We start from the raw sequence: 27,263 nt of genomic DNA, 5'->3' as shown, positions 1-27,263 counted from the left end.
TATTCATTCATAAAATAAGAAATAAAGAAATGATAATTGAATGAGAATAATTAAAATGATGAAAAATAAACAGAAATCAATTCAATTTAAATAAAAGAATAATGAATAGAAAATCAACATTCTCATTAATTCAAAACTAAATAATAAAAGAAGAATAAACAATATTAAAGTATAAAGAAATGATTATTCTCATGTAAATAAAGAATAATAGAAAATAAATAATGTCAGTTATTTATCTTTGTTTTATTATTTCTTTGTTGTTATTATATTTAATATTACTTTGTTTTATCAACACCACTTCAATCAATTAATTTAATAAAGATAATAAATGATAAATAAAAATAAGATAATAAAATAAGAATAAGAAATAAAAGAGAAAAGAAATGAAATAATTATTATAAATACACAATGAATAAAAGAAAAGAAAATCAAATAACAACATAATAAAAATAAAATTATATTAAATAGCAACATATTAGAAGAAATAATCAGTACTTTAATAATTAAAATAATTAATACGAGAAAATATCAATATTGATAATATTTTTGTTTATTGAAGATAAAATAATAAATAATTTAATCATATTTCATTCTTTTATTTTGATTAGTTAACATCATTATCATCATTCATTCTAACTGATAATCTATGAATAAAAATATAATCATTGTCACTAAATAAAATAAAAAATAATTGTTTAATGTAAATTAACAATTGTAATAATAAATATATTTCAAAAGTCATGTAAAATTATTTAGTCATTTTTTTAATTCAATCATAACATTACAAATTTATTTTTATTTAATGATGTTTGAATTTCAAACTAATAAACAAAAACAAACTGTCATGTTGAATTATCGATAAATTTATTCGTTTATTTTTAAATATTTTCTATTTCCTTTTATTTCAAAAATATATTTTTTTATGTAAAAATTAAATAAAAACAACAATAATGTTTATGTAACATTCGATAAAATATTTTGTTGTTTTTCATTTAAATAAAATATGTTATGAAGAATATTTAAAGAAATGTAGAATTGCAGTTATTTATTTCAAATGAAAATGAAATGTTTTTTAATAATAAATAACTTCAATTCATCAAATTGATAAATAATTGTTATGTCTAATTGTTATTTAAAACGACTATCAACTAACAACAATCAATGAATATTAAATAAATTAAATTACTTATCCTTTGAAATATCAGTGGTTGAAAATTACATTTTGTAAATTCAAAATGAAGAAGAATGTTTTGAAAGAAAATAATACCGCAAAACCAGAAACTAAAGAAATAAAATGAACATAATGAGAAAGTGATGAATGAGATGTGTTTATTATTATATCTGTGTTACAAGACACAGAAGAATGAAAAGAATGTATTTGAATAAATAGTTGATTATATTAAAAAAGAATAAAAAGAATTTTAAATAAATATTATTATTTTGAATTTCAATCAATGTTTTCATAAAATAATAAAACAATGGATAAAATGATATAGAATGTTTTTTAATATTAGACATTTAGAGGCATGTTTGTATCATGTTAATTAAATGTTGTTGCTATATCCATAATGAAGTTCATGAAGAAAAGAAGAAAACAGAAGTAGATAAATAATAACGGCAACGAAAAAAAGCAAATAATTGAAAAAGAAGAGAATGAATGATATAAAAAAATAAAAATAAAGTAAGAAGTAGATGAAGATGAAGAAAGAATAAAAGTAGAAAATAGAGAAGATAAAAATAAAGAAGAAAAAGTGTAATAAAAGAAAAAGAGATGATAAAAGAAGAAAAGAAAGAAAAAAATAAAGGATGCAAATTTTATTGAAACAAATAAAAAAAGCGCAAAATTTAATGATGCAAAATATTTAGCAACATTTTTTTTATTGATGCAAAATATTTTGAAATAAAAATAAATCATCATTTGATATTAATATTATATTTGATAATAAATTATATTATATATTAAATATAATATATTTCTTTATTATTTATCTTTTCTTTTTATTATTTCATATATTACATTATTATTCATTCATTTATTATTTATATTTCATTTATTAAATAAAGCAATTAATTAAGTATTAATAGAAATAGTTTCTATTCTTCCTGGCTTAGGGGAGACTAATCCCATCCCTTCGTCTTCTTCTTCTAGTAGCTCTACTGAGTATGTTTGATTGTGATCTCCGCAGTATTCCATGACATCCTTCATGTTTTTTATTACAAGGTTTTTAATTTCTTTTTCGATGTCAATGTCAATTTTTATTTCTTTAATTATTCTGATACTTTCTTTATTTACTAATCCATTTATTGAGATTACTACTGGATTTATTCTGACATCTTTTAATTTTTCTATTTTCATTAGCCTATTCTTTAATTCCTTATACATATTTCTTTTCTTCAAATACACTCCATTAATATTGTGATCAGCCACAATAGTCATATCAAATAATAGACCAGTTTTGTTCTTTTTATCTACTACGTATATGTCTGGTCTTTTGTGATATTGTCCATCACTTTTAGGCATTATTTGTTTGTTCAATATCATAGTGATGTCTTTATATTGGAACATTGTTTCATATGGGGTTTTTTTATATTGTTTATTGAATGTACATTTTCTTATTAATCCCTCCCATATTATAATGCCTATATTGTCATGTTTTTCCATTTGTGATTTTTTATGACCAATGCAAGATAGTAGAATGTGCTCTACTGTAGCTATCTTGTCTTTACAAAGTGGGCAGTATTTCAATCTTTCATTTTTCATTATTTTTGCTTTCCTATACCCACAAAATATTGCACCATCTTGCATTTTAGTTAATTGTAGGAATGCATTCTTTTTAATATTGATGGACTTCCATGCTTTCACTGTAGTAGTTTTATCTACTCCTTTTGACTCATTCCATCTTCTGAAGTGTCCACTAATTTGATGGGACTTCCATTTTTTGATGTATTTGTCAATAATTTCTTTATTTCTACTACTACTTCTTTTTCTTTTTTATTTTCAATCCCTTCATTTATTATTTCTTCTATTTTTGTTTCTGGGATTTTATGAATTATTGTTTTTTAATTCTATTCCATATTCCCTTCTTATTGTACCATCTATCTAATATGTTATTTCCTATTTCACTTTCTCTGGTACAGTAGTACATCACTGTTCTAACTAATTCAATAACATATTCTTCCCTTATATTTATTAATCCTTCATTTCTTCTAGAGTGACATACAACCGATCTTTGGAGTTTCACCAATGTATTTTGCCTTTCTTAAATATTTTCTTATCTCCAAATCAATTTTATCTAATTCAGTGATTTTCCAATTTACAACTGATGCTGAATATCTGAAGATATTGATTACTTCCGTGTTTATTCTAGTGATATATCTTCTATTACTACTTTCATCACTGTTTATTTCTTCCATCTTCTGATTCATTTTTTCTTTGATGGTTTTACAATTGAAGGTGTCATCAATTTCGTCAGACTGCAATATTCCTAAGTATTTATACAAGTCATCACCTTCAATTACATTGATGTTTTGTATTCCATTTGGTATTTCCTTAATGTTTTTAATATCATTCCTGACTTTTTCTCATTCATTTCCATCCCTATTCCACTTATTATTTCTTTAATTTCATTGTGGATTATTCCCATTTCTTCATTACTTTCTGTCATTATTCTCAAATCATCCATATATATTGTGTGATTTGCTTTTGGGAATTTCTCTTCGATGATTTGAGAAATTACATTCATCTGTATGATGAAGAGTAGAGGGGATAAGGAATCACCTTGTAAAATTCCTCTATTTAATTTAATACATCATAGATATTCATTTAAATTTATAGCCGATGAATATCTTCCATCTAGTCATCATACTTATTTCATTTATTAAATAAAATGAAAATGAAATTGTAAAATATCAATCAATTAAATATTCATGAATAATAATTTATTAATATTTAATAATTGAAATAATAAATAATAATAAAGTAACAATAATGATATATTCAATATATTCTTTATTTGATTTGTTCAATATTAGATTATTCTATTTCATTATCATTTCATTGTCTTCATTATTTTATTTTATTTATTATTTCATATTCATTTATTATTTGTTTTAAAATCAAATAAACAATAATATTGATATTCATTCATCATATTAATTTAATATAATAAATATACACAACATTTCAGAATAAATAATGAATATTTAACATTGAAAATATTGAATTATTTAATAATTTATTCAACATAAATTCAATAAAACATATATTTTGATAATACACAAATGAAATAATAAAGAAATAATAAAGAAATATACAATACTCAAGAATTAATAAAAAAGAAATAAAAAGAATGAATAAATGAATATAGTTTTGATAAATAATAGAAGAAACAACTAGAAACAACAACGAAAAACAAATAATATAAAAATAATATAAAGATATAAAAGAATAAAAAGAAAGTATAATAAAGAATATAAAACACAAAGAGGTAATAAAAGAAGAAAAGAAGAAATAAAAAGTGTAATTTTAATGTAAAAATTAGAAATATTCAATAAAAAGTGTCTAATTTAATGATGTAAAATAATTGGTATTGTTTTATTATTGAAAAATATTTTATTATTTTTTACGTTTATTTATATGTATAATTTAAACATGATGTTTATTATATAATCAATCATATGTGTTATGTTATTATAACATATAATAAGTGATAAAATATAAATGAAAAATGAAATGAATATATGATATAGATAGAATATAGAAAAAAAGAATAATAAGAATAAATGATAAATAAAACGAGAAATGATAATCAATGATATAATAATAAAATCAAAGATAAAATTAATATTAATATAAAACAAAAGAGAATAAATATAAAATGAAAATAGATATAAATGATAATAATATAAAAATGATAAAGATGAATAAACAAATACAACTAAATAGAAAAGAATAACAAGAAGAAAATCTAAAGAATATAAAAATAAAAATAATCAAATAAGAAGAATATAATAATATAGAGATAATAAGAAGAATACAATGATATAAATAATATAAACAGAGAAATAAATATATAAAAATACGATAGGTAAATAACATATAAATAAAAGAATAAAATGATAAAAATAAATATGATTCATCAAATCATCTATTTCATTAATATTTCATACAAAATGAATATAAATGATTATAAAATATAAACATAAATATTTACATATTCTGTATTTATCATATTTTTTTTTATTTTTTATTTTAGGAGCAAAGTATAATAAATGGAATATTCTAATGATGCAATAAATTATGCTTCTTTTTTTCTTTTTTTTGTAAATTATTTAGACTTATTATTTCTTTAATTATTTTCGTTACCTTATTATATTAGTTAAATTGAATAAATATCAAATGTAGCACATACATTCAAATACATGAAAAATCTTTAATAACTTAATTTAGAAAAGTTACTTAACACACAATGAAAAGATACAACAATTGAAATATTGAATAATGTATAGGACATCTATACATTATATTATTCGTATGTGGAATGATGAAAAAGAGACAAAATAATCAAAATACATAAAGAAGTGAATTAATAAATAATTCCATAATCAGAAAACAGAATAAAGAAATGGAAATATAATTTTACAATACCTACTTCATTCAATAACATCAACATTGTGTTAATTACATTTACTTATAACAAGAAACTACTAATATGAAATAATAACATTGCAAAATAATAAATAAAAAGTAATTAATTAAGTATTAATAGAATTTTCATCTATTCTTCCTAGCTCAGGGGAGACTAATCCCGTCCCTGAGCTTATTATTAAAAAAGAGTAATCTCTTTGTTTAACCTATCATTTAGGTTTATCTTGCAAAATGAGGAAAGCACTTCTTTCTTTTATTTCTTCTTATTAAGGTTTTTCAAACTTCTTCTGCTTATTTCTTCTTTTTAAGCCTTTGTTTGTTTTCTACCTTAATTTTAAGGAATTTCTTTTTTCTTATTTTATGAATGGGAGAAGGAATCATTTTATTACTACTATATTACTTTGACTAATCTTCTTTTAGTCATACCCACACTTCAGTAGATTCTTATATTACATCCATGTAATATTCTACTATATTCTCTTGCTTCACCCTTTGCACCATTCCCTAATACATTTATAATTCAAAGACACCGTCATAACCAGATAATAACTGGGAGAGTCGAAGTTTGAATTTGTACTAGGGTGTGTGTGTGGTATTTCAAACGTGCTATATTCTATCTCCATGGCAAAATAATAAATAAAAGAAAACATAAATTGTTGTAATTCATGTACAAAATGAAGTATAATAAAAGATATTTGAATAAATAAATACAAAAATTCCAGAAGAATAATTAATTTAATGATGAGATAGTATAAATCAAACAAATTGTGATAAGTAATATTGGTTATTCATAAATTATCAATGAATAATTAAAATTTATCTGGATTAATACCAATAATAATAGAACTATTGAGAGATACCGTATTAATTATATATTGGTTGAGTGTTTGGTGATGTAAACTCGTACCAGAATGTGTCAATAGAATACTCTAATAATACAATTATTGACGATTGTAATAATAGTTATAATAAAATATCATATGAAACAAACGAAAACATGAATATTCAAATAAATAACATTAATTGTATTATTTTATTTAGTATTATTTTAATGATAATTACTATTAAATAGTATAATTGTCACAAATATTTCATATCAAAATGTTGTATTGGTTTGGATTATTGATAATTATTAATTAGAATGAAATGCCTTTTCTTTGAATAAATCTCTTCATTGTTTCTTGTTAATCAAAATTACATTTAATTAATGAATAGAAATAAATATAGAATAATTATTATTTATTGGTATTTAATGATTGAAAAATAAATAAATAAACAATAGAATCAAAATAAAACAGTCATTTTATGTCATTTTATATTTAGTGTTTGTATTTAAGTTAAAAATATGTATAATCTTGTTTCTGTTAATTATATTTCATTATTCTTTTCTCCCTTATTTAATTTTCACTTTTTTCACTTTTATTTGAAAATTCTTTGATTATATTCATTATTCTTTTTTTTTCTTATTTCTTTCTATTTGACTTATTTTCTTTTTATTTACTTCTTCTTGTTCTTGATATGCTCCTTTTCTTTTTCTTTTACTTCATCGTTGGATTTCTTTGCCTTTTCATGTTATATTTTTACTGACATTTCTTTTCTTCTTTCTTGTTTATTCTATCTTTTATCTGATTATTCTCATTTAATGAATAACATATGGTTTAATGCCTCCTTAAACACTGCACTTCACATGGTAACAACCAACAATAAGTTACTTCTTCTGCTTATTGTCAGTAAACCAACAGACGATGACTTTGTCAACAACTTTGCCTGTCAGTTCCGAGAGTATCTAAGTGCGTGTGTATCAATAGTTATGGACAAGAGTAGGGAGGAGTTAGCACTCTTCAAATTGCTATGTTTGTTATTGTTCTGGTCACATTGAAATACTGATGAGTAGACAATCACCCCATCACAACACCATCATTGTTTGTCATGAACAAAGGAGGATTACAACATGTTTTGAAAGAGAATGAACTTTACAAAGAAAATGTCAAGAGAGTCATTGAGATGTACATTTCAGAAATACTCCAACACAACCAAAAGGTTCAAACAACAATCAGGAAGATGATATGTGGGGAATTGGTAGAGCATGAATTTGATGAGATGAGACAAGAGAAGAGAGAAGAAGAAAAGAAAAAGAAAGATGAACAAGAAGAAAAGAAAAAGAAAGATGAACAAGAAGAAAGACAAAAGAAAATAACACGAATCAGAAAGTTACAACAAGAAGAAGAGAAGAAAAAACGCAAAGAATTATTAGAAAAAGAACAAAACAAAGAAAAAGAAGAAGAAAAACGAACCAAAATAGAGAAAACAAGAGACAGAGAAATAGCAATCAAAATGACAGAAGAGTTGAAAAAAATAAAAGCACGTGAAAATCAACAATCTCGTGCTTTTGCTCATTATAAAAATGAAGAACATCAACTCTCATTAAAACTAAAGGATGATGTATTAAAGAAAAGAAGAATCCAAATTGGTGTTCGACTACCAAATGGTGAAATTAAAAAAGCAGTATTTGTCAAAGAAGACCAATTGTTTACTGTTTATAACTTTGTTCAAGGATTTGGATTTGACGGATTTGTTTTTGTAGACGGTCGAACTCACAATGAAATTAATAACTTAGAAGCTACGTTGGATGAACTTCATTTTTGGCCTTCTTTCTATTTGCACGCTGTCTTATTCAATAAGACAGACCCTTCTTACTATCAATAACTTATTCTTTTTCTTTCTTCTTTTATTATTAATATATTTGTTTTAAAATGAATAAAATAAAAATCAATTAAATTCAATCCTTTTTGTTAAAGACTTCTTCCATTTCTTTTTGAGCAGCTTGGAAAGCTTCTTTAAATTGTTTACAAATTTCAGCAGTATTAAATCTGAAAGTGAAAAGCATTTGGCAAGGTGTTTCTTGAGCAAAATCCTTTCCAACAGCATACATAATGCATTTGTCATTCGTTGGAACATCTTTTAAAACAACTTTAGGATGACAAAAATGGTCACATGCAAGTTTAAAGATTTGATCTCTGATAAGAATAACACGACTGTATTTAGTTTTTGGATGTCGAAGAATTTTAATATCACCTCTTCCTCTTTCTTTCCATTCTTTTGCATCAGCATCATATCTCATACAAAGAGCACGTGCTTCAAATTTTGTTTCTTCTTCAGACTTTGGTTGAGAAATTTCCTTTAATTGAACTACTGGTTCAAAATGAATATCAGCTTCAGCTTCTGGATCATCTAAAGTTGAAGTAGTATTTAATGTGATTGGGTTTTTATCAGCTTCAGTAGCAGACATGTTTAGATTGTATTTTAATTTTTTTGATTCAAATTAAATAGAAAACCCTTTCTAGGGCCCTAATTGAACTTAAAACCAATTTTCTGTTATTTAAAAATTTTTAGAAATAACAAATGAAAAAAAATTGATGATAAAGATGATATTTCTAGTCAAAATATTCATTTATTAAACGAAGTGTCTGAATTATTATTATTTACAAAGGAATTTTAGAGTAAAATAAGTTATTTCAATTCTTTGATTTTATCATAAAGTATTAATAAAAAGAATGATATTAAGAATAACTATTATTATTAATGAAGTACTTTTCATAAAACTAATACTTTTATTGTTGTATTATAAAGGAATTTTCATTTTTAACATCACTTTTATTTAATTAAAAAATATTTTGTTTGTTTTAACCAATTGTTGTTATTTAAACTTTTTCAAGTGAAAAAGGGATAAAATATTATATTGAAAAAGTAAAATACGTTTAATAACTTTTTGAAGAGAATGTTATTAAATGACTTACACAACTTAAGAATTATTAAAGCATAATGACAAATTTTGAAAAAGGAATGACTAAATAATAATACTTTGGTTATAAAATAAATAGATGGTATTCTTTTCCTTTTCATAACACAATTGTATTTTCATGATTTTTATGATATTTTTAACAAAGGTGAATAAAAACACTCTTGGATAATATTTCAGAATAATTCTAAGTCTAGGTGTTTTTATATTAATACTTATATTACCTCATAATGACTTAGAAGTTTAAAAGTAGTAGATTTATTATGAATAAAGAAAATATTGTTTATAAATAATAATATGTAATGTTCATCTTTTTGGTAGAGAGAAGAAATTATTTTACTATTAATCACAACAAAAATACAATAATTCTTGATAGTAAAAAGAAATGTTATATTCAAATATTTATAAAGAAAAGTATTTAAATAAAAGGTATTAGTGTATGCATTAAATTAAATTGATTAAAATCTTTATTAAGATGAACAGGATAATGAATTTTTCGTGATTATTATTTTGAGAGTGAGAGAAGGTGACGTAATAAAGAAATAATAAAAAATAGTTTAATTATAGTTTAATAATAATTTATTTTAAGATTTATTTAGAAAAAAGAAAAATCAGATAATAATTAATTAAGTGATAATAAAAGAAGTTGAAACAAAAAGGATTAAAAAAGAAAGAAGTTCAATTGTTTTGGAAAATTAATATTAATTTATTTAAATAAAAATAAAGAAATAGAAATAGAAGAAAGAATGGTTCTTCTTTAATTCGACTTGACTTCTAAATATTCTTTTAGAATCTATTGACATCTTCATTCTTCCACCACAATAACTTAAGGAAATATAAAGCTAATGGCACTGAATAATTATATTAAGAAAACAGAAATGGATTATTTATATGAACAAGCTGCACTTTGGTTAAAATGGGATAAAACACCAGAGACCAGAAAAGAAATTGAAGATCTTGTTGCTTCAAAGAATGAAGAAGAATTAAAGAAAAGATTTTGTAAAAGAATTGAATTTGGTACAGCAGGTTTAAGAGGTAAAATGTGTGCTGGATTTAATTGTATGAATAACCTTATTGTACAACAAGCATCACAAGGACTTGCATTAGCTGTAGAAGAACTTGTTCAAAACGCACATGAAAAAGGTGTTGTAATTGGGTATGATGGAAGATATCATTCAAAGGAATTTGCTGCTATTACAGCAAAAGTATTTATTTCAAAAGGATTTAAGACATATCTTTTTTCAACCCTTTGTCCAACACCATGGACTGCTTTTGCAGTTGGATATCTTAAAACTGCATGTGGTGTTATGGTGACAGCATCACATAATCCAAAAGCTGATAATGGATATAAAGTTTATTGGGAAAATGGATGTCAAATTATAGAACCAATTGATGCAAATATTGCATCAAAGATTCATTCTAATCTTGAACCATGGGATTTAAGTAATGTTGATATTTCTAAAGTTATTGATCCTCTTGCTGATGTTTCTGCTGAATATTATAAACAAATGATGTTAACTATTCCACATTTTGAATGTCCAGAACAACCAAAAGTTAAATATGTTTATACTGCTATGCATGGTGTTGGATCAAAATATGTTCAAGATGCTTTTAAAACTGCTAAACTTCCACAACCAATTCTTGTTCCACTCCAAAATGAACCAGATCCAGAATTCCCAACTGTTCCATTCCCTAATCCAGAAGAAGGTAAAGGTGCTCTTAAATGTTCTATTGAAGTAGCAGAAGCAAATGGAGCTACAGTAATTATTGCTAATGATCCAGATGCAGATAGACTTTCTGTTGCTGTTAAATCTGGAAATGGATGGAGACAATTTACTGGAAATGAAATGGCTAATTTAATTGCAGATTGGACTTATAATAAGTATATTGTTAGTGGAGATAAAACACCTGCTTTTATGGTTAGAAGTACTGTTTCATCATCATTTATTAGTAAAATGGGAGAAGTTGAAGGATTTGATACTTATGAAACATTAACTGGATTTAAATGGATTGGAAATAAAGCTAAAGAAATAGTTGATACACAACATAAAAAATTACTTATGGCATATGAAGAAGCTATTGGATTTGTTATTGGAAATATGTCATATGATAAAGATGGTGTTAGAGCTGCTGTTTGTTTTGCTGCTATGGCACTTGAATATGCAGAACAAGGATTTAATTTAGAAGATAGATTAAATATGTTATATGAGAAATACGGATATTTTGCAAGTAATAATAAATACTATTTCTGTTATGATCCAAAACTTATGGAAAAAATCTTTAATAAAATGAGAAATAATGGTCAATATTATTGGAAATTCGGTAAATATGCTGTTAAAAGTATTAGAGATTTAACTGTTGGAATTGATACTGCTCAACCAGATAAAAAGCCATTACTTCCAGTTAGTGCTTCTACTCAAATGATTACTTATACTTTTGAAAATGGTTGTAAAGCTACTTTAAGAGGATCAGGAACTGAACCAAAATTAAAATATTATATTGAACTTCCAGGTAAGAAAGGTGTTAAAGCAGAAGATGTTATTGCAGAATTAATGGATCTTTCCCATGAACTTCTTCAAGCTTCTCTTGAACCAGAAAAGAATGGTTTAATCCCACCAAAAGCTGAGTAAACGAATTAAATGACTTTCATTATTTCAAGAGTTTCTTTTTATTATATTTCTTTTCATTTTAAAAATAATAAATTGATAGGAAAAATAAGAATTTAAAATGATTCAATCTTAAATTATTTATTAAGTTTTATTTTTAGGAATAATTTCAAATACATAATCACTATTTTTAGATAACCGAAAATAAAAAAAATATTTTAATATATATAACAATTATAATTTAATCTAAAGAACTTAAAAATAAAAAAGAAAAATTTCATAGAAAAAACTAAATAATTATAACGAAAATCTATGTCAGGGAAAGGTAAAAAACCATTGACTGAAAAAACTGAAGTTATGAAAAAACATTCATCATTAGTGAATAGTGGAGAAGTAGAACAACCAACTATAGGGAATGTTTTTGTTGTTTGTTTAATTTTTCATATATACATCAAAAAAAAAGAGAAGAATAACAAAATATAGCAATATGATACAGAAGGGTTTAATAAACTTGACACAGAACAAATACGTAATTATTTACAACATGAAAAGAAATTATTTCTTAGTGATGATGAGATTAAAGAACTTATGTTCGAAGTTGTACTTCATAGTGATAAAGTACCAAAAACAGAATTTGGTACATTAGACAGTAATATTAATGAAAAAAGAGATGAATTAATGAATAAAAGTAATGAAAATAATACACCTACACAACAACATGAATTATGGTTATTATCAGAAAAAGAAGTTATTCCACAAAGTGCATTAGTATTTGATGCAGGAGATATTGAAGTTGATAAAGAAGAAAAACCAAGAAGAATTAAACCATTTACAACAGGGGATTATCCTGGATCTGATCAAAAAGCAGAGGATAGAGCAGCTATTGATACAATATTTGCAAAAACAACAGTAGTTAAAAGAAAGAAGTTTGAATTTATATTATCAAAACCAAAAGTTCAAGAAATGAAGCATATTGAAGCAAAAGAAAAAGATGAACCAAATGTAGATTATTTAAGAGAAGATGGTCCAATTCCAGATCCTAGAATAATATATTCAAATACTTTTGGTAATTTAGATGAATCATTTAAACCTGTTGATGAAGCAAATGAATTATGTGATAGATATGATGTTCAATTAACAAATACATATGATAAACAAATTCAATTATTTATTGCAGAAGTAAATAAAATAGGATTAATTGAACCAAATGATAATTTACCAACAGAACCATTATTTGGAGTATTTTCAATTTATAACGCTGATGAAACAGATCCAAATAAAGCAAAATTAACAGAAAATTTTTATATTGATATTAATACAAATGAACAAAGAGCTTCTATTAGAGAATTATCATGTGATGATGCACTTAATAATGATTTAAATAAATTTTGTATTGGACTTAAACAAAATATAGCAGAAAAATCTCATTTAAAATGTGTATTAATGGTATATAAAATTGCAGAAAGTGATCAACAAACTGCAAGAGATTTATATGTTGCAGGAGGTAAAGATTCTAAAATAAAAATAAAACAACAAAATAAAATATTTACACAATTAAATAAACAATATCTTGGAATTGGATTTGTTGATTTTAATGAACTTGTTAATGGAAAAATAAAAGGAAATAATCTTCCAATATTTAGAGAAGATATTGATTGTCCTAAAGATGTTATTTCTTTATTTGATACTGAAAAAACAGGAAAATTAAAAAAAATGATTATTGAATGGTCAATAAATATTAAAGTATTTGATAAAAAAAATGATAAAAAGAAATATCGATTATTAGACCCTTCTGGATTTGATTTGAAAATAGGTAATTCTAAATCAATAATTTTAAGACAAATTGAAGACTTTACTAGTCTTCAAGATGAAGGATTTTATACAGATTATGTTAATAATGTTTATATTTATCCAACAGAATTTGTTGTTCCTGCAAAAGAACGTAAAAAATGTAATTTTGTTATTACAGTTTATATTAGAGAAGATGATGATCAATTTCATAGAGATAATCATTTGGGAGTATTTTATAGTACTACTTCTAATGAAAATTCTTTTAAAAAATCACAAAAAACATCTGTTGGAAGTGGTGGAAAAAATGATACATTTATGGATGAAATTAAAGCTAAATTACCAACTAAATTAACATCACAACATCATTTATTATTTGTTATTCAAGATGTTTCTTTGGATAATAATGGAATAGACGATAAAACAGATAAAAATGAACAAAAAGAAAAAAAGACATTTTTTGCTTCACTTCCATTTCTTGAAAAAGGAAAACTTATTGATGATAAAGAATATTTCCTTCCTATCTTTAGTGGACAACCATTTGAAGGATATTTAACATCAACATATAAACCATTAGTTGAATCAACTGATAAAGTTAAACCAGGATTAAAAATTCGATTAAAATTTATGACAAGTGTTAATGTTCAAGATGAGACATTACATAATTTCCTTGGTGCTGTTAATGAAGCATCATTTAAAGAAAGAGATGGAGGTAATAATAATGGAAGAACAATGATTGATATGGAAAGGATGATTGAAAAAACACTTGATGAAATGAGAATTAAAACAGATAAAAAAACATTAATACATCATTTTCCATTTATTATGCAATCATTATTTAATATATTTAAAAATGTAAAAGATTCAGCAAATATTTTAAAATATGTTCTTAGTGTAGTAGAATGTGTAATGAAAGATGATACTTCAAATCAAAAACGACCAAAAATTTTAGTAAGTTATATTGATTATTATTTTGAAAAACCAAATAAAGGAAGTAAACCTATTTTTTCAGCATTAATGCAATCATTATTAAAATTATTTACTGAAATTAGTGAATATGATTTTCAAAGTTCTAAAGAATCACAAAAATTACATACAATTTCAATATTAAAAAATTCATGGTTTTTCTATGAATTAATTGTTAAATCATTAACACTTGAAATGGATTCATCAGGATTATTAAATAATCCTAGTAGTTTAAAATTTTTTAGAAGTCATATTTCAAGTTCAGATGAGTATGCTTCATTTTCTAAAACTCTTCTTAAATTTGTTGATGTTCATAGTTGTGTTATGAGAAGAGTTATTGGAATTGCAACAGAAAAAGGAAATAATGATTTATTTAATTATATCTTTACTGCTAATTCTCATTTTGCATTATTTTTAACAGATTTATTAAGAATTTATAGAAGATGTGTTATATTAGAAGCAATTGATAGATATCTTTCAATTGTTGCTAGTGTTTATGACCCAATTTCATCTACTTATTTTTCACCTGTAGATAATGATTTTAGATATGTTGCTCCAAATAATTTATTCTTCCCTAAAAGTAATAATAAAGAAGAAATTGCACAATCAATGAATGGTAGACAAGCAGCAGAATTATTAAGAATAGATTTCTTATCTATTTTATCATCATTTCCATATTTTGTTGAAGTTAGTGTTCCAGTAGTTACTCCAACAAAAATTAATCAAATTCAATGTAGTTTAAATCAATATACTTCAATTATTTCACAACGTCATATATTCTCAAATATCTTTTGTAGAAATATGTTATTATTACTATCAAGATCAACAAAAACAGCAAAATATGCATTATCTGTGTTATTAAAGAAAGTTATTATGTTAGACACTGATTCTAGATATCAAAATCCAATTATTAAACAATCAATTGCTGAAATGTTCTTTTGTGTTGTTTTATATCTTGTTGAACAAGAAAAAATGCCAACAGCAATTTGGGGAAATGAAAATACTCAATTTAATGATACTGAAATAGAAGATTTCTTTATTATATTCATTTGGATATTAAAAAATATTAATAAAAATATGTTACAATATTATATTGTTTCTGAAACATCTGCTCATATTGCATCATTTTTTGAAATTATTAAACATTGTCTTATTATATTAACTAAAGATACTATTGCTTCTAGAAATATAGAAGAAGATGTTAAATTTAAAAGAAATACAATTATTGAATCATTTAAAGATGATACTTCATTATCTACACAAAATTCAATGAAATCTAAAAGTATAAATAGTCATAGTCATAATAACTCTTCTTCTATTTCAATTGAAAAAAGTTTAAAAGATAAACTAAATCAAAAAAGTTATACTCATTGGGAATTAGTTAAAGATGATGTTTCATTAGTAATTTTAGATGTTATTGAATTAGCATTTAATGGATTATTTGGAAGAGAAAATTGGTTAATGCAAAATCTTACAAATATTATTTCAACTACAATGTTTAAAATTACATTTACTGGTCATTATGCAAATTTATTCCTTAGATTTATTAGAAGATTATTAACATCAAGAGGGAATTATATCTTTAAAGAAAATATTAGTTTTGGATTTAATCTTTTAAAATCTACTATTTCTCTTTGTGACAATGAAGACTATGAACTTAGACAAGCCGCTACAAGTGTTTTATATTTATTTGCTAAAACTAATTATCAAGTAAATGGAGATACTCTTTCAAGTAGAGTTTATGCAATTAGTTCTATTGCAGAACAAAATAAAAATAATTATTCAATTATTTCAAAAGCAATTGAAGTTCTTCCAGAATGGGCACAACTTGATGCAACTGCAGTATCACAAAATCATTCAACAAATGAAGTTGAAATAAAAAATAGTAATGATAATGAAAATAAACATAAAAACGATTCAATTAAAAGAAAAAAAGAATTAATTGAAAGTATTGATAACGAACGTGGAGGAGATGGAAGATGGTGGGCAAAGAAAAGAATGTTAATTTATTTAAAAAGAAGATGGGAAAAGTCTAATGAAACTGTTCAACTAATTGATCAAATTTTAGATAAAATTCAAGACTCTGTAGATAAAGAAGGAAAAGTAGGAGAATTAAGAAGGAAAGCAAATGATCAAGCAATTAATATATTAACATTATTTAGAAATATAACAGCAAATGTTGCAATTGAAACTGATTATAAAAAATTTGTTGAATGGCAAATGAAAAAATTAAATGAATTAAAAGAAGAATTAGATACATTTGAAAAAATATATAATGAATTAATGTCTGTAGGTGGGTCTATGGGAGGAAGTGTATCTGATTATAGAATTGTAGAAAGTAAAGTAATTGATTTATGTAATGATCGACAACATGTACTTGAATCAGAACAAAAAGCTAAAAGTGTTGGAGTAATAAAAAAAGAAGAATTTATGAAAGAACATGAAACTCAAAGAGAAGTTATTGCAGAAGAATTTTCATTAATTTGTAAAAGACTTGCAGAAGGAAAAGATATGCAAAATACTGCACAAAAAGCAATTGAAGAATTTAATAAATTAAAAAATAAAGCTGGAAATGCTCATGATAAAATGAGAGTTTTAGATGGTGCTAATGGTGGAACTAATGTTTGGGAAGTATTATTTGGTCAGTGGAAAAGTATTCTTCCTAAAACTACTGAAATTATTCAAAGAATTATTGATTTACAAATTAAATTAAAAGAATCTGAAAGAGAGCGTATTGATATTCAAGAAAAAGTATTTGGTGAACTTGCAGCAGCAGAAGAATATGTAAAAGTTGCAGCTTTTGAAGTTGATGCATTAGATGTATTAAGTTTTGAAGGAGATGATGTAAAAGAAATGAAAGAATTAGCAGAAAGTTTAGTAAGAGATTGGCCAGCTATAGAAAAATCAGTTGAAGCAAGTAAAAAATGGTATGGAAATGGAATAAATGAAGGAATAAGAAGAAATGAAAAAATAATGTTAAGTGGATTAAATGTTAAAATCGAAAATATATCAAAAGCTAAATTAATGGAAGCATTAAAGAAATTTAAAAGTAAAGATAAAGAAGAAAGAGAAAATCAAAATCGAAGAAATGAATATGCACAACTCTATACTATTGTTATTGATCTTGCTAAACGAGGAGATGTAGAACCAAGTGCTCAAGTAAATGAAATTAGTAAAAAAATAAAAGAAATTGAAAATACACATACTAAAAACCTTCAAAGTCAATGTAAACAACAAATTGATGAAATTATTAAAATTGTAGAACAAAAACCTAAATATTCTATTCTTCTTCCAGGAATTGAATCTAAAGAACAAGCTAAAGAACAAAATAAACAAGAAGTTGTTGTTGTTGAAAAATTTGAAGAAGAATTATTATTACTTAAAAATGAAATTTCTAAAATGTTTAATTATATGAAAGAACATCAAAAATTAATTGATGAACATGTTGGAGAAGATGTAATATTTGATAATATTTTTTCATTTGCTCAAGAATATTCTAGAGTACCATCAGTTCATTTAAGTTGGTATAAAACTTTATCAGAAAAACAAGGAGAACGTGGTAATTATGTTGAAGCAGGTATTTGTGCTGTTCATTTTGTTTCTTATATTTACAAATATTTAAAAGATAAAATACCATTATTGAATGAAAATTATTTAACAGAAATTACAACAGATTTCTTAGATTATGAAAAACCTTTATTAAGAACTGACTTAGAAGAGTTAAGTGAACAATCATTGGTTACTTGGGTATTCAAAGGAATTGATTCTTTCCAACAAGCAAATCTTCATTCTTTTGCTATTGCTTTATGTTATTTTATAATTCCATATTTCTCTGCTAATCATGATTTTAGAAAATTAGCACAAACTCATAAAAGAATTAATGAATTATATAGTTATATGGTTGATCCTAATAACAGATATATTGGTTATTTCTATCTTGTTTCATTCTTTGGTACATTTGCTAATGCTGGAAAGAAATATGTTTATAGAAGTACTTTAAGAATTAAAGAATTCCAAGAATTATTAATTAAAATGCATCCTCAAGGACAAATTCTTGAATCAAAGAAAGAACCTGATCCATCAAAAGCTCAAATTAGTGTTATCAATGTATCTCCATTTAATATTGGTGGTGATTCTACTAAGGGTGGAAGTGATTTCCCACATACTTCTACATTTTGTAGTGAAATTAGAGTAGTACTTGATGGTGCTAAACCTGATGTTTTAGAAAAAGCATGTAAAAAGAGAACTATTTTGAAATTAAAACATTCATTCCCAAGTGTGTTAGAAAGAGAAGAAGTTATTGAACAAACAAACATGATGTTAACTCCAATTCAATCATCAACTGATGATATTAATTGTAAAGTTGAACAACTTGCTACTTTATTAGAAAAAAGAGAAGAATTAAGACTTTCTACACTACAAGTTTTATTAAAAGGTATTTTATCTGCTGAAGTTAATGGTGGACCTGGAGCTATTTGTAAAACATTTTTAAATAAAGAAGGATTAGATAAAAAATTATATCCTGCTGAAGATGTTCAAAAACTTTTTGATGTTATGCAAAATTTACTTGACAATTGTAAAGAAGGACTTGCTATTCATAAAGGTCAAATGAAAGCAGAAGCAGCAGGTTTACAAAATATTTTTGAATTAGGTTTTTTGCAACTAGAAAGAACGGTAAAAGAATGTAAAGTTCTTGTTGATGAATATGTTAAAAACGAAAATTCAAAATAATTTTAATCTTTTTTTTTTTAAAGGGATTTTTTTCATTTTAAATTAAATTTTCTATAGCGGTAACAATAATCTAATGTATTGATTATTATTTCATTTTTATTAATAATATTAATTATTTGATGTACTTTCTTCTTATTATAATAATAATTAATAAATTGTACATCTTCTTGTTCTTTCATTTCTTCTTCTTTAATTATTTTCATTACTTCCTCTTCTTCTTTTTCTTATTCTTGTTCATTCTAGTTATTATTTCTTTTAATTCATTATCTTGACATTGATGTTTTATTATTTCTTCTTCCATTATTCTATTTATTTCTCTTTTAATTTCATTCTTTATTTTAAATGTCTTCTTTATTATTTCTTTATATTCATTAATATCATTAACTTTAATTCCAAATTCTTGTATTATTCTTTCTATTATTTCTTCTTTAAGTTGACCTCTTAATTTTCTTTCAAATAATTTCAAAGCAAAACATTTATAAAATGTTAAAATTTCTTCTTCTCTCTTTGTTTACTTAAATTGTTTTGATTGTCTAATTCTAATGTGGTGATATTCTTATCCTGAATATCCATTTCTTCAATGAAATTCTGCGTTAACTTTCTTTTTTTTTTTGGAAGATCATCTTCACTTGATGATATTTCATCATCTACTACCACATTGGGGGTGAGGTCATTCACAATTTGTGTTTCTGATGAGTCTGTTATATTGTAATTTACCTCATCTTTCTTCTTTTCTTCTTGTGTATTTTCATTTTCTAATTTAGATAATTTATCTTTCAGGAATAATAGTTGCTGTGTTAAATTGTTTACTTCAGACCTTTTTCTTTCAGATTCAGCATGGAATTTGAATATTTTTTTATCTCACTCTTATTTTCGTGTTTATCTCCTTCTCATGCTTCTTCTTTAATGCCATAATATCTTTTGTTAATTTATTAATGGTTTATTCTGTTATTTGTATTTCCTTTTTCATTTCTTCTTTCTCTTTCATATCCTCCTCCACTTTTCCTCTATTTCTTTTATTCTTTTTTCCTTTTTACTGTTTTCTTCTTCCTTTCCTACCAGTCTCTTCTTCTCTCCTTTAGTAAACTCTTTATCATCGTCTTCTTCATTTTCAATACTCATTACATAGTTATTGCATATTCTATTGTCTTTAATCTCATTTGGGTTGTATTGATTATTGTCTTCTTCCATAGTCATACTAATAGTTTCTTCTTCCATTCTGATTGTTTTTGTTTTTTCTCGTGCAAGAAAATACCATCTTCTCCATATTGTTGATGATGTATATTCTTTAATCTTGGTATTTTTAATTTCTTCTATTTCTTGTGGTGTAAGTATTTTAATTTCTTCTTCAAAGAGTTTTTTCCAATATTCTTGATTTTGTGTTTCAATCATTTCTTTTCTTTGATTTCTATTTTGTTTCTTATTTTGATATTGTTTATATCTTCATTGTGCTTTATTATGGTATTTGTTTTTCTTATATTGATATTATTGTTTATTTCTATTGAAATTATTATTAAAATGTTTATGACGATGATTATGATTGAAGTGATGAGTGAAATGATTTGTATCATCAATGTTGTGATACTTATTGTTATAATTGTTGTAATGATTAGTATGATTATTCATGTATTTCTGTCAATACAGATAATACCTATTTTCACTCATTCTTCTGTCATTTATATTTCTTGGATGATATGAATTTCTTCTTTTTTGGTTATTTGTTTTTCTATATTTTTTGTGGTGTCTCCTGTAATGCATCTCTTTCTATTATTTTGCTCCTCACAAAAAAATAAAAAATAACTAAAAGGTATGATAAATACTGTATTTGTAACTATTTATGTTTATATTTTATAACAACTTGTATTCAATTTGTATGAAATATTAATGAAATAGATGATTTGATGAATCATATTTATTTTTATTATTTTTATTCTTTTATTTATATGTTATTTATCTATCGTATTTTTATATATTTATTTCTCTGTTTATATTATTTATATCATTGTATTCTTCTTATTATCTATTTATTATTATATTCTTATTATTTGTTGTTTTTTCTTTTTATATTATTTAGATTTTCTTATTTATGTTCTTTTATATTTAAATGTATTTTATTATTTGTTTATTCATCTTTTCATCTTTTATATTATTATCATTTATATCTATTTTCATTTTATATTTATTCTCTTTTGTTTTATATTAATATTAATTTTATCTTTGATTTTATTATTATATCATTTATTTTCATTTCTTGTTTTATTTATCATTTATTCTTATTATTCTTTTGTTTTTTATATTCTGTATCATATATTCATATCATTTTCATTTATATTTTATCACTTATTACATGTTATAATAACATAACACATATTATTGATTATATAATAAACATCATAATGAAATTATACATATAAATAATAAACATAAAAAAGAGTAAAATATTTTTCAACAATAAAACAATACCAATTATTTTACATCATTAAATTAGACACTATTTATTGATTATTTCTAATTTTTACATTAAAATTACACATTTTATTTATTCTTTTCTTCTTTTATTACATCTTTGTGATTTATTATTTTTATATTCTTCTTCTACTTTCTTTTTATTCTTTTATATATTTATATTATTTTTATATTATTTGTTTTTCGTTGTTGTTTCTAGTTGTTTCTTCTATTATTTATCAAAACTATATTCATTTATTCATTCTTTTTATTTCTTTTTTATTAATTCTTGAGTATTGTATATTTCTTTAATATTTCATTTGTGTATTATCAAAATATATGTTTTATTGAATTTATGTTGAATAAATTATTAAATAATTCAATATTTTCATTCTTAATTATTCATTCTTTATTCTGAAATGTTGTGTATATTTATATTAAATTAATATGATGAATGAATATCAATATTATTGTTTATTTGATTTTAAAAAATAATAAATGAATATGAAATAATGAAATAAAATAATGAAGACAATGAAATGACAATGAAATAGAATAATCTAATATTGAACAAATTAAATAAAGAATATATTGAATATATCATTATTGTTACTTTATTATTTGTTATTTCAATTATTAAATATTAATAAATTATTATTCATGAATATTTAATTGATTGATATTTTACAATTTCATTTTCATTTTATTTAATAAATGAAATATAAATAATAAATGAATGAATAATAATTTAATATATGAAATAATAAAAAGAAAAGAAAGATAAATAAGAAAGAAATATGATGTATTTAATATATAATATAATTTATTATCAAATATAATAATATCAAATGATGAATTATTTTTATTTCAAAATATTTTGCATCAATAAAAATGTTGCTAAATATTTTGCATTATTAATTTTTGCATCATTAAATTTTGCGCTTTTTTTATTTGTTTCAATAAAATTTGCATCCTTTATTTTTTTCTTTCTTTTCTTCTTTTATCATCTCTTATGTTTTATTACACTTTATCTTCTTTATTTTTATATTCACATATTTCTACTTTTATTCTTTCTTCATCATATTCTACTTCTTACTTTATTTTTATTCTTTTATATCTTTCTTTCTCTTCTTTTTCAATTATTTGTTTTTTTTCGTTGCCTATTTAATGCAATAAGATTAAAAATTAATGTAGAAAAGAGTGTGATAATGACTAATATTAATAGTCAAATAAATGGAGAATTAGCTGAACTACCAAGAGTAACTAATGACAATCATTATAAATATCTTGGTATTGAAATAGGAGATAAAGTAAATATTAATAAATACTGTACAAGAATATTAAATGATGTATCTTCTATTCTATCATCATTAAACACTATGAAATACAGCAGCCTCAATACAATAAGAAAGATTAATAGTGATATAATCTCCAAATTAAGATATGGATTTTGTATTGTCACATGGAAGTTAGGAGAATTGGAGAATATAGATAAACAAATAAGAAAATCATTAATACAACTCCAATTATATAGTAGAAATATACCCAAAAGTAGATTATATGTTAAAATAAATGAATTGGGAATAGGATTAATGTCAGCAAGAGATGAATGTGCTAAAGAATTATTAAGAATATATTTAAAATACAAATATCAGACACAGAAATATGAGAAATGATAGAAACAATAAAAGAAAATCCAAATTGAATAATTAAAAGAATGAAGAAAGTATTTTGTAAGAAGATTAATTTTAATGAAATAATGAATGTAATAGAAATAAATGAAATAAAACATGATGTAAAGAAAATAATTGAATTTGTAAATAATGAATTAAATGAAAGATATTTAAATGAATGGAAAGAAAAGAAATGTGGTGAATATATAAGATGTGCAAATGGCACTTTCAATGATAAGAAAATTAACAGTAGCCACATGGAGGTCATTAAATATAAAAAGAAATGCATTCCTCCAAGTAGTAAAAATGCAAGAAGGAGTAAGTATGACAGGAAGTATTAAATCAAAAAATACTCCAAAATGATGATTTAAAATATTGTAAACATTGTCCTAACACAATTGCATCTATTAGTCATATCTTGTCAGGATGTAATGAAAAAGAATCAAATATTAAAACATGATTATGTTTGTAAACAAATATATAAACACATATTAATTACACATTTTAATGAATTTGATGCAATTGATTTTAATAATCCTCCTAAATGTATTTATAATGATGAAATAGTAATAACTTACAATAAAGATTTATTGATTAGTGACCATTCTTTCCATGCTAGAAGATAAGATATATAATATCAAAATATGAAAGAAAAGAAAGGATACATTATAGATGTTGTTATATGTCAAGATAATAATTTAGAATTAAATTATATTCATAAAATAAATAAATACAAAGAATTACAAGAGAAATTAAGAAATAATAGAGAAATAATATATGTAGAAATAATACCTGTTATATTATCAATAAATGGATTAATTCACAAAGAGTCAGTAAGAAGATTAAAAACACTGAAATTACAATTAGACTTCTCCAAAATCCTACAAACAATTATTATAAAAAATATGAAAGACTTAATGTTTTATACAGGAAATTCTGGCAGCACACTAGAAGAAGAACAATCTAATTCAAACATGTTAGAAATGAACTCTAATGCAGAAATAGAACATATTGAAGAAACTGAAATAATCACTTTTCAATATGAAGAAAATCCAATTGTGGATATATCTAATAATTGACCTTTTTTTCATTTTAAATTAAATTTTTTATTAAAATGGTTGTATTATTTATAGTATTAGAAGTTGTTACCTAAGAATTATTCAAACTATAAAGTATTATATTGGTTTTTCCATTTTTTTTATTCTTTTATTCTACTTTGTTCTACATTAAAAGAAGTAACTTTTCTGTTAAAAATGAAATCTTCTAAACTTAAAATCAAGATTAAACTAATATTTCAAGATGTTAATTCCTCTTTTCATTGCAATTGCTTCTGCACTTACTTGTGATTCTCTTAATGCAAAAACACTTTATAGTCCAGATGAAGCGTTTGAATGTATTGAATCAATTCAAACAACAGAAGAGTTTAACACTAAATTACTTGGAGATATTACGACTTTATTTGAAACATATGTTTATAAAGACATAGTTAAAAATCCACCCCAACCATCAATTGATTCTAATTACTTTACATCAGTAGATATAGATGAACGTTTAAAAGCTATTAATATTAAACAAACACAACTTTATTCATTTTATCAAGACATTCAAAGTTTATTCTTTGATATTCATGATCTTCATCTTTCTTTTTCACTTGAATCTAGTGAAAATAACACATACGTCTTTGATTATTTTTATTATTATCTTCCATTTAATTTTAATATTGAACGAGATAAAAAAGTTTATTTAAGTCCAAGTAATGTTAATGTTAATAATAGTATTCCTGAAATCTTTGAAAAGAATAAAAATATTGAAGTATTATCTATTAATGGTGAACCTCCTCTTAATTTCATTAGAAAATATGGAAATGAACATACTGGTCTTAAATCACCACATGGAAGATTTACTTATGCTCTTGAGTCATTTAACTTTGGTAGTTTGGCATCAAATCCATTGACTAAAGAATTCTTTAATACTCCAATTGAGATTAAATGGTTTGATGATTCAAGTGTTATTGTCTCATATAAATTACTTTATCTTCCTATTAGATTTTTATCTAAAAGAGCACAAAAAGCACTTAATTTAAGAAGACAAAGAAAAGTATTTTCTCCAATCAAACCACATGATTTATTCCCAGAACTTAAACAATCATCTAAAGGAAAATTTGATTTAGAAACTTCATTTTCGAGTTTAGCATGTAAAACATATAAAGAAGAAAATAGACGTATTAATTTGTTAGTATTACAAACATTTTATCCAAGTCCTTTGGAAGAGGATGAATTTTTTGAAGTATTTGAAAAGTGTATACAACAATTTGATTCAAATAATTATCCTATTACCATTATTCTTCCATTAAATGGAGGAGGATATACTGACCTTGAAAGTAACTTTGAAAATGTTTTAGCACCACATGCTGATACTTCTTTTATTGGAAGTGTTAGAGTTAGTGAAGGAACAGAAAATTGTCTAAAATTTGGTTATGCTAGTTTGTTTGCTGACCCAACAAATTGTTCTGTTAGATTTGATGAACCTCTCCTTTCTAGAAAACCAATTGGTTCATGGTATTCTGATCCAATTATTGATCATTATGGTGATGTTGAACATAAAAGAAGTCAACCATCTCTTGCTCCACCACAACAAATGCTTGCTTCAAGATTAGTAAATAATCCAAGAAAACCAACAGATATTGTTGTATTTACAGATGGTTTTTGTTATTCTGCATGTTCATTATTAACTAAAGGATTAAGAGAAAAAGGAAATGCTATTATTGTTGGATTTGAAGGTGATCCTGAAAAAGAAAATTCATTTTTTGATGCTGGTCAATCACCAACATTTGTTATTGAAGACATTAATACTTTAACACCAGAAGCTTTTGATTTACATACGTATGGAGGTTCAATGCAAATATCTTTCTTTGAAACTTACAGATTTAAATATGATTATAATGAAACTATTCCAAGAGAATTTTTACTTGACCCAATCAATGAACGTTCAAATCTTTATAGTTATAAAGAGTCAATGATTGATTCTTTTGCTGATGAAGCAATTCAAATTATTAATAAATATAAAAATGAATGTGATAGTAATAATAAAAGACTTGTAAAAGTTGATATTGCTTGTGATAAAGAAATACTTATTGAACATGCTCATGGTGGGTATGAATGTGGTGATGATAATAAATGGACAAAGAAATGTGTTGCTTCTTATTGTGACGATGGGTTTAAATTTGATTATGAAAATCAAAAATGTATTATTGATGTATGTTATTCACAAGATGATTCTCAAAGTGATAACGATGATCATTCTTTCAATTATTGGATTGTTATTTCCTTTGGAATCTTAGCTATACTCATTTTAATAATTGCATTAGCAATAGGATTAACTATTGTTATTATTTCTTATAGAAAAATGAAAGCAAAATCAAAATACAATACCTTCGAATAATTGAGGAAATTTGGTTTAAATAAATATTTCTTTTTTTTTTCTTTATAACAAAAAAGAGTTTTTAAAAATGTTATTGTTTTTGATAAAAATAGTAATGAAAAATAACATTTATTATTCTTTTAATTAATACAAATATATTTGTTATACATAACAATTAAATTTTTCAA

General features: G+C 23.5%; 5 protein-coding genes across 5 annotated transcripts, besides 4 other annotated features; 4 read left to right on the top strand and 1 right to left on the bottom strand.

Annotated features, from left to right (window-relative positions):
- Positions 1-2,060: 2,060 nt before the first annotated feature.
- Positions 2,061-3,868: a repeat region.
- Positions 3,869-5,739: 1,871 nt separating this feature from the next.
- Positions 5,740-6,256: a repeat region.
- A 1,452-nt stretch (positions 6,257-7,708) lies between these two features.
- On the top strand, positions 7,709-8,353 carry EHI_185300 (protein MNN4, putative; the record flags this gene model as incomplete). Its single annotated transcript, XM_649642.2, has 1 exon — positions 7,709-8,353. The coding sequence occupies one exon, from the start codon at positions 7,709-7,711 to the stop codon at positions 8,351-8,353; it is 645 nt and encodes a 214-aa protein (XP_654734.2).
- Positions 8,354-8,426: 73 nt separating this feature from the next.
- EHI_185290 (Ran GTPase-activating protein, putative) lies at positions 8,427-8,936 on the bottom strand (the record flags this gene model as incomplete). The annotated part of the gene is made up of 1 exon (XM_643580.1): positions 8,427-8,936. One exon carries the CDS (start codon positions 8,934-8,936, stop codon positions 8,427-8,429), a length of 510 nt encoding a protein of 169 aa, XP_648672.1.
- A 1,355-nt stretch (positions 8,937-10,291) lies between these two features.
- EHI_185280 (phosphoglucomutase/phosphomannomutase family protein) lies at positions 10,292-12,102 on the top strand (the record flags this gene model as incomplete). The annotated part of the gene is made up of 1 exon (XM_643579.2): positions 10,292-12,102. One exon carries the CDS (start codon positions 10,292-10,294, stop codon positions 12,074-12,076), a length of 1,785 nt encoding a protein of 594 aa, XP_648671.1. The 3' UTR covers positions 12,077-12,102.
- Positions 12,103-12,364: 262 nt separating this feature from the next.
- On the top strand, positions 12,365-19,537 carry EHI_185270 (Dedicator of cytokinesis domain containing protein; the record flags this gene model as incomplete). Its single annotated transcript, XM_643578.2, has 2 exons — positions 12,365-12,478; positions 12,536-19,537. 2 exons carry the CDS (start codon positions 12,365-12,367, stop codon positions 19,535-19,537), a joined length of 7,116 nt encoding a protein of 2,371 aa, XP_648670.2.
- A 44-nt stretch (positions 19,538-19,581) lies between these two features.
- Positions 19,582-21,297: a repeat region.
- Positions 21,298-23,143: 1,846 nt separating this feature from the next.
- Positions 23,144-24,749: a repeat region.
- A 205-nt stretch (positions 24,750-24,954) lies between these two features.
- EHI_185260 (uncharacterized protein) lies at positions 24,955-27,096 on the top strand (the record flags this gene model as incomplete). Its single annotated transcript, XM_651079.1, has 1 exon — positions 24,955-27,096. The coding sequence occupies one exon, from the start codon at positions 24,955-24,957 to the stop codon at positions 27,094-27,096; it is 2,142 nt and encodes a 713-aa protein (XP_656171.1).
- Between the last annotated feature and the right edge of the window lie 167 nt (positions 27,097-27,263).

This window comes from Entamoeba histolytica, genomic scaffold (assembly GCF_000208925.1).
Source record: "Entamoeba histolytica HM-1:IMSS scf_1104750519109 genomic scaffold, whole genome shotgun sequence".
Taxonomy (NCBI): Eukaryota; Evosea; order Mastigamoebida; family Endamoebidae; genus Entamoeba; species Entamoeba histolytica.
This window is presented reverse-complemented; position numbering and strand designations above follow the sequence as displayed.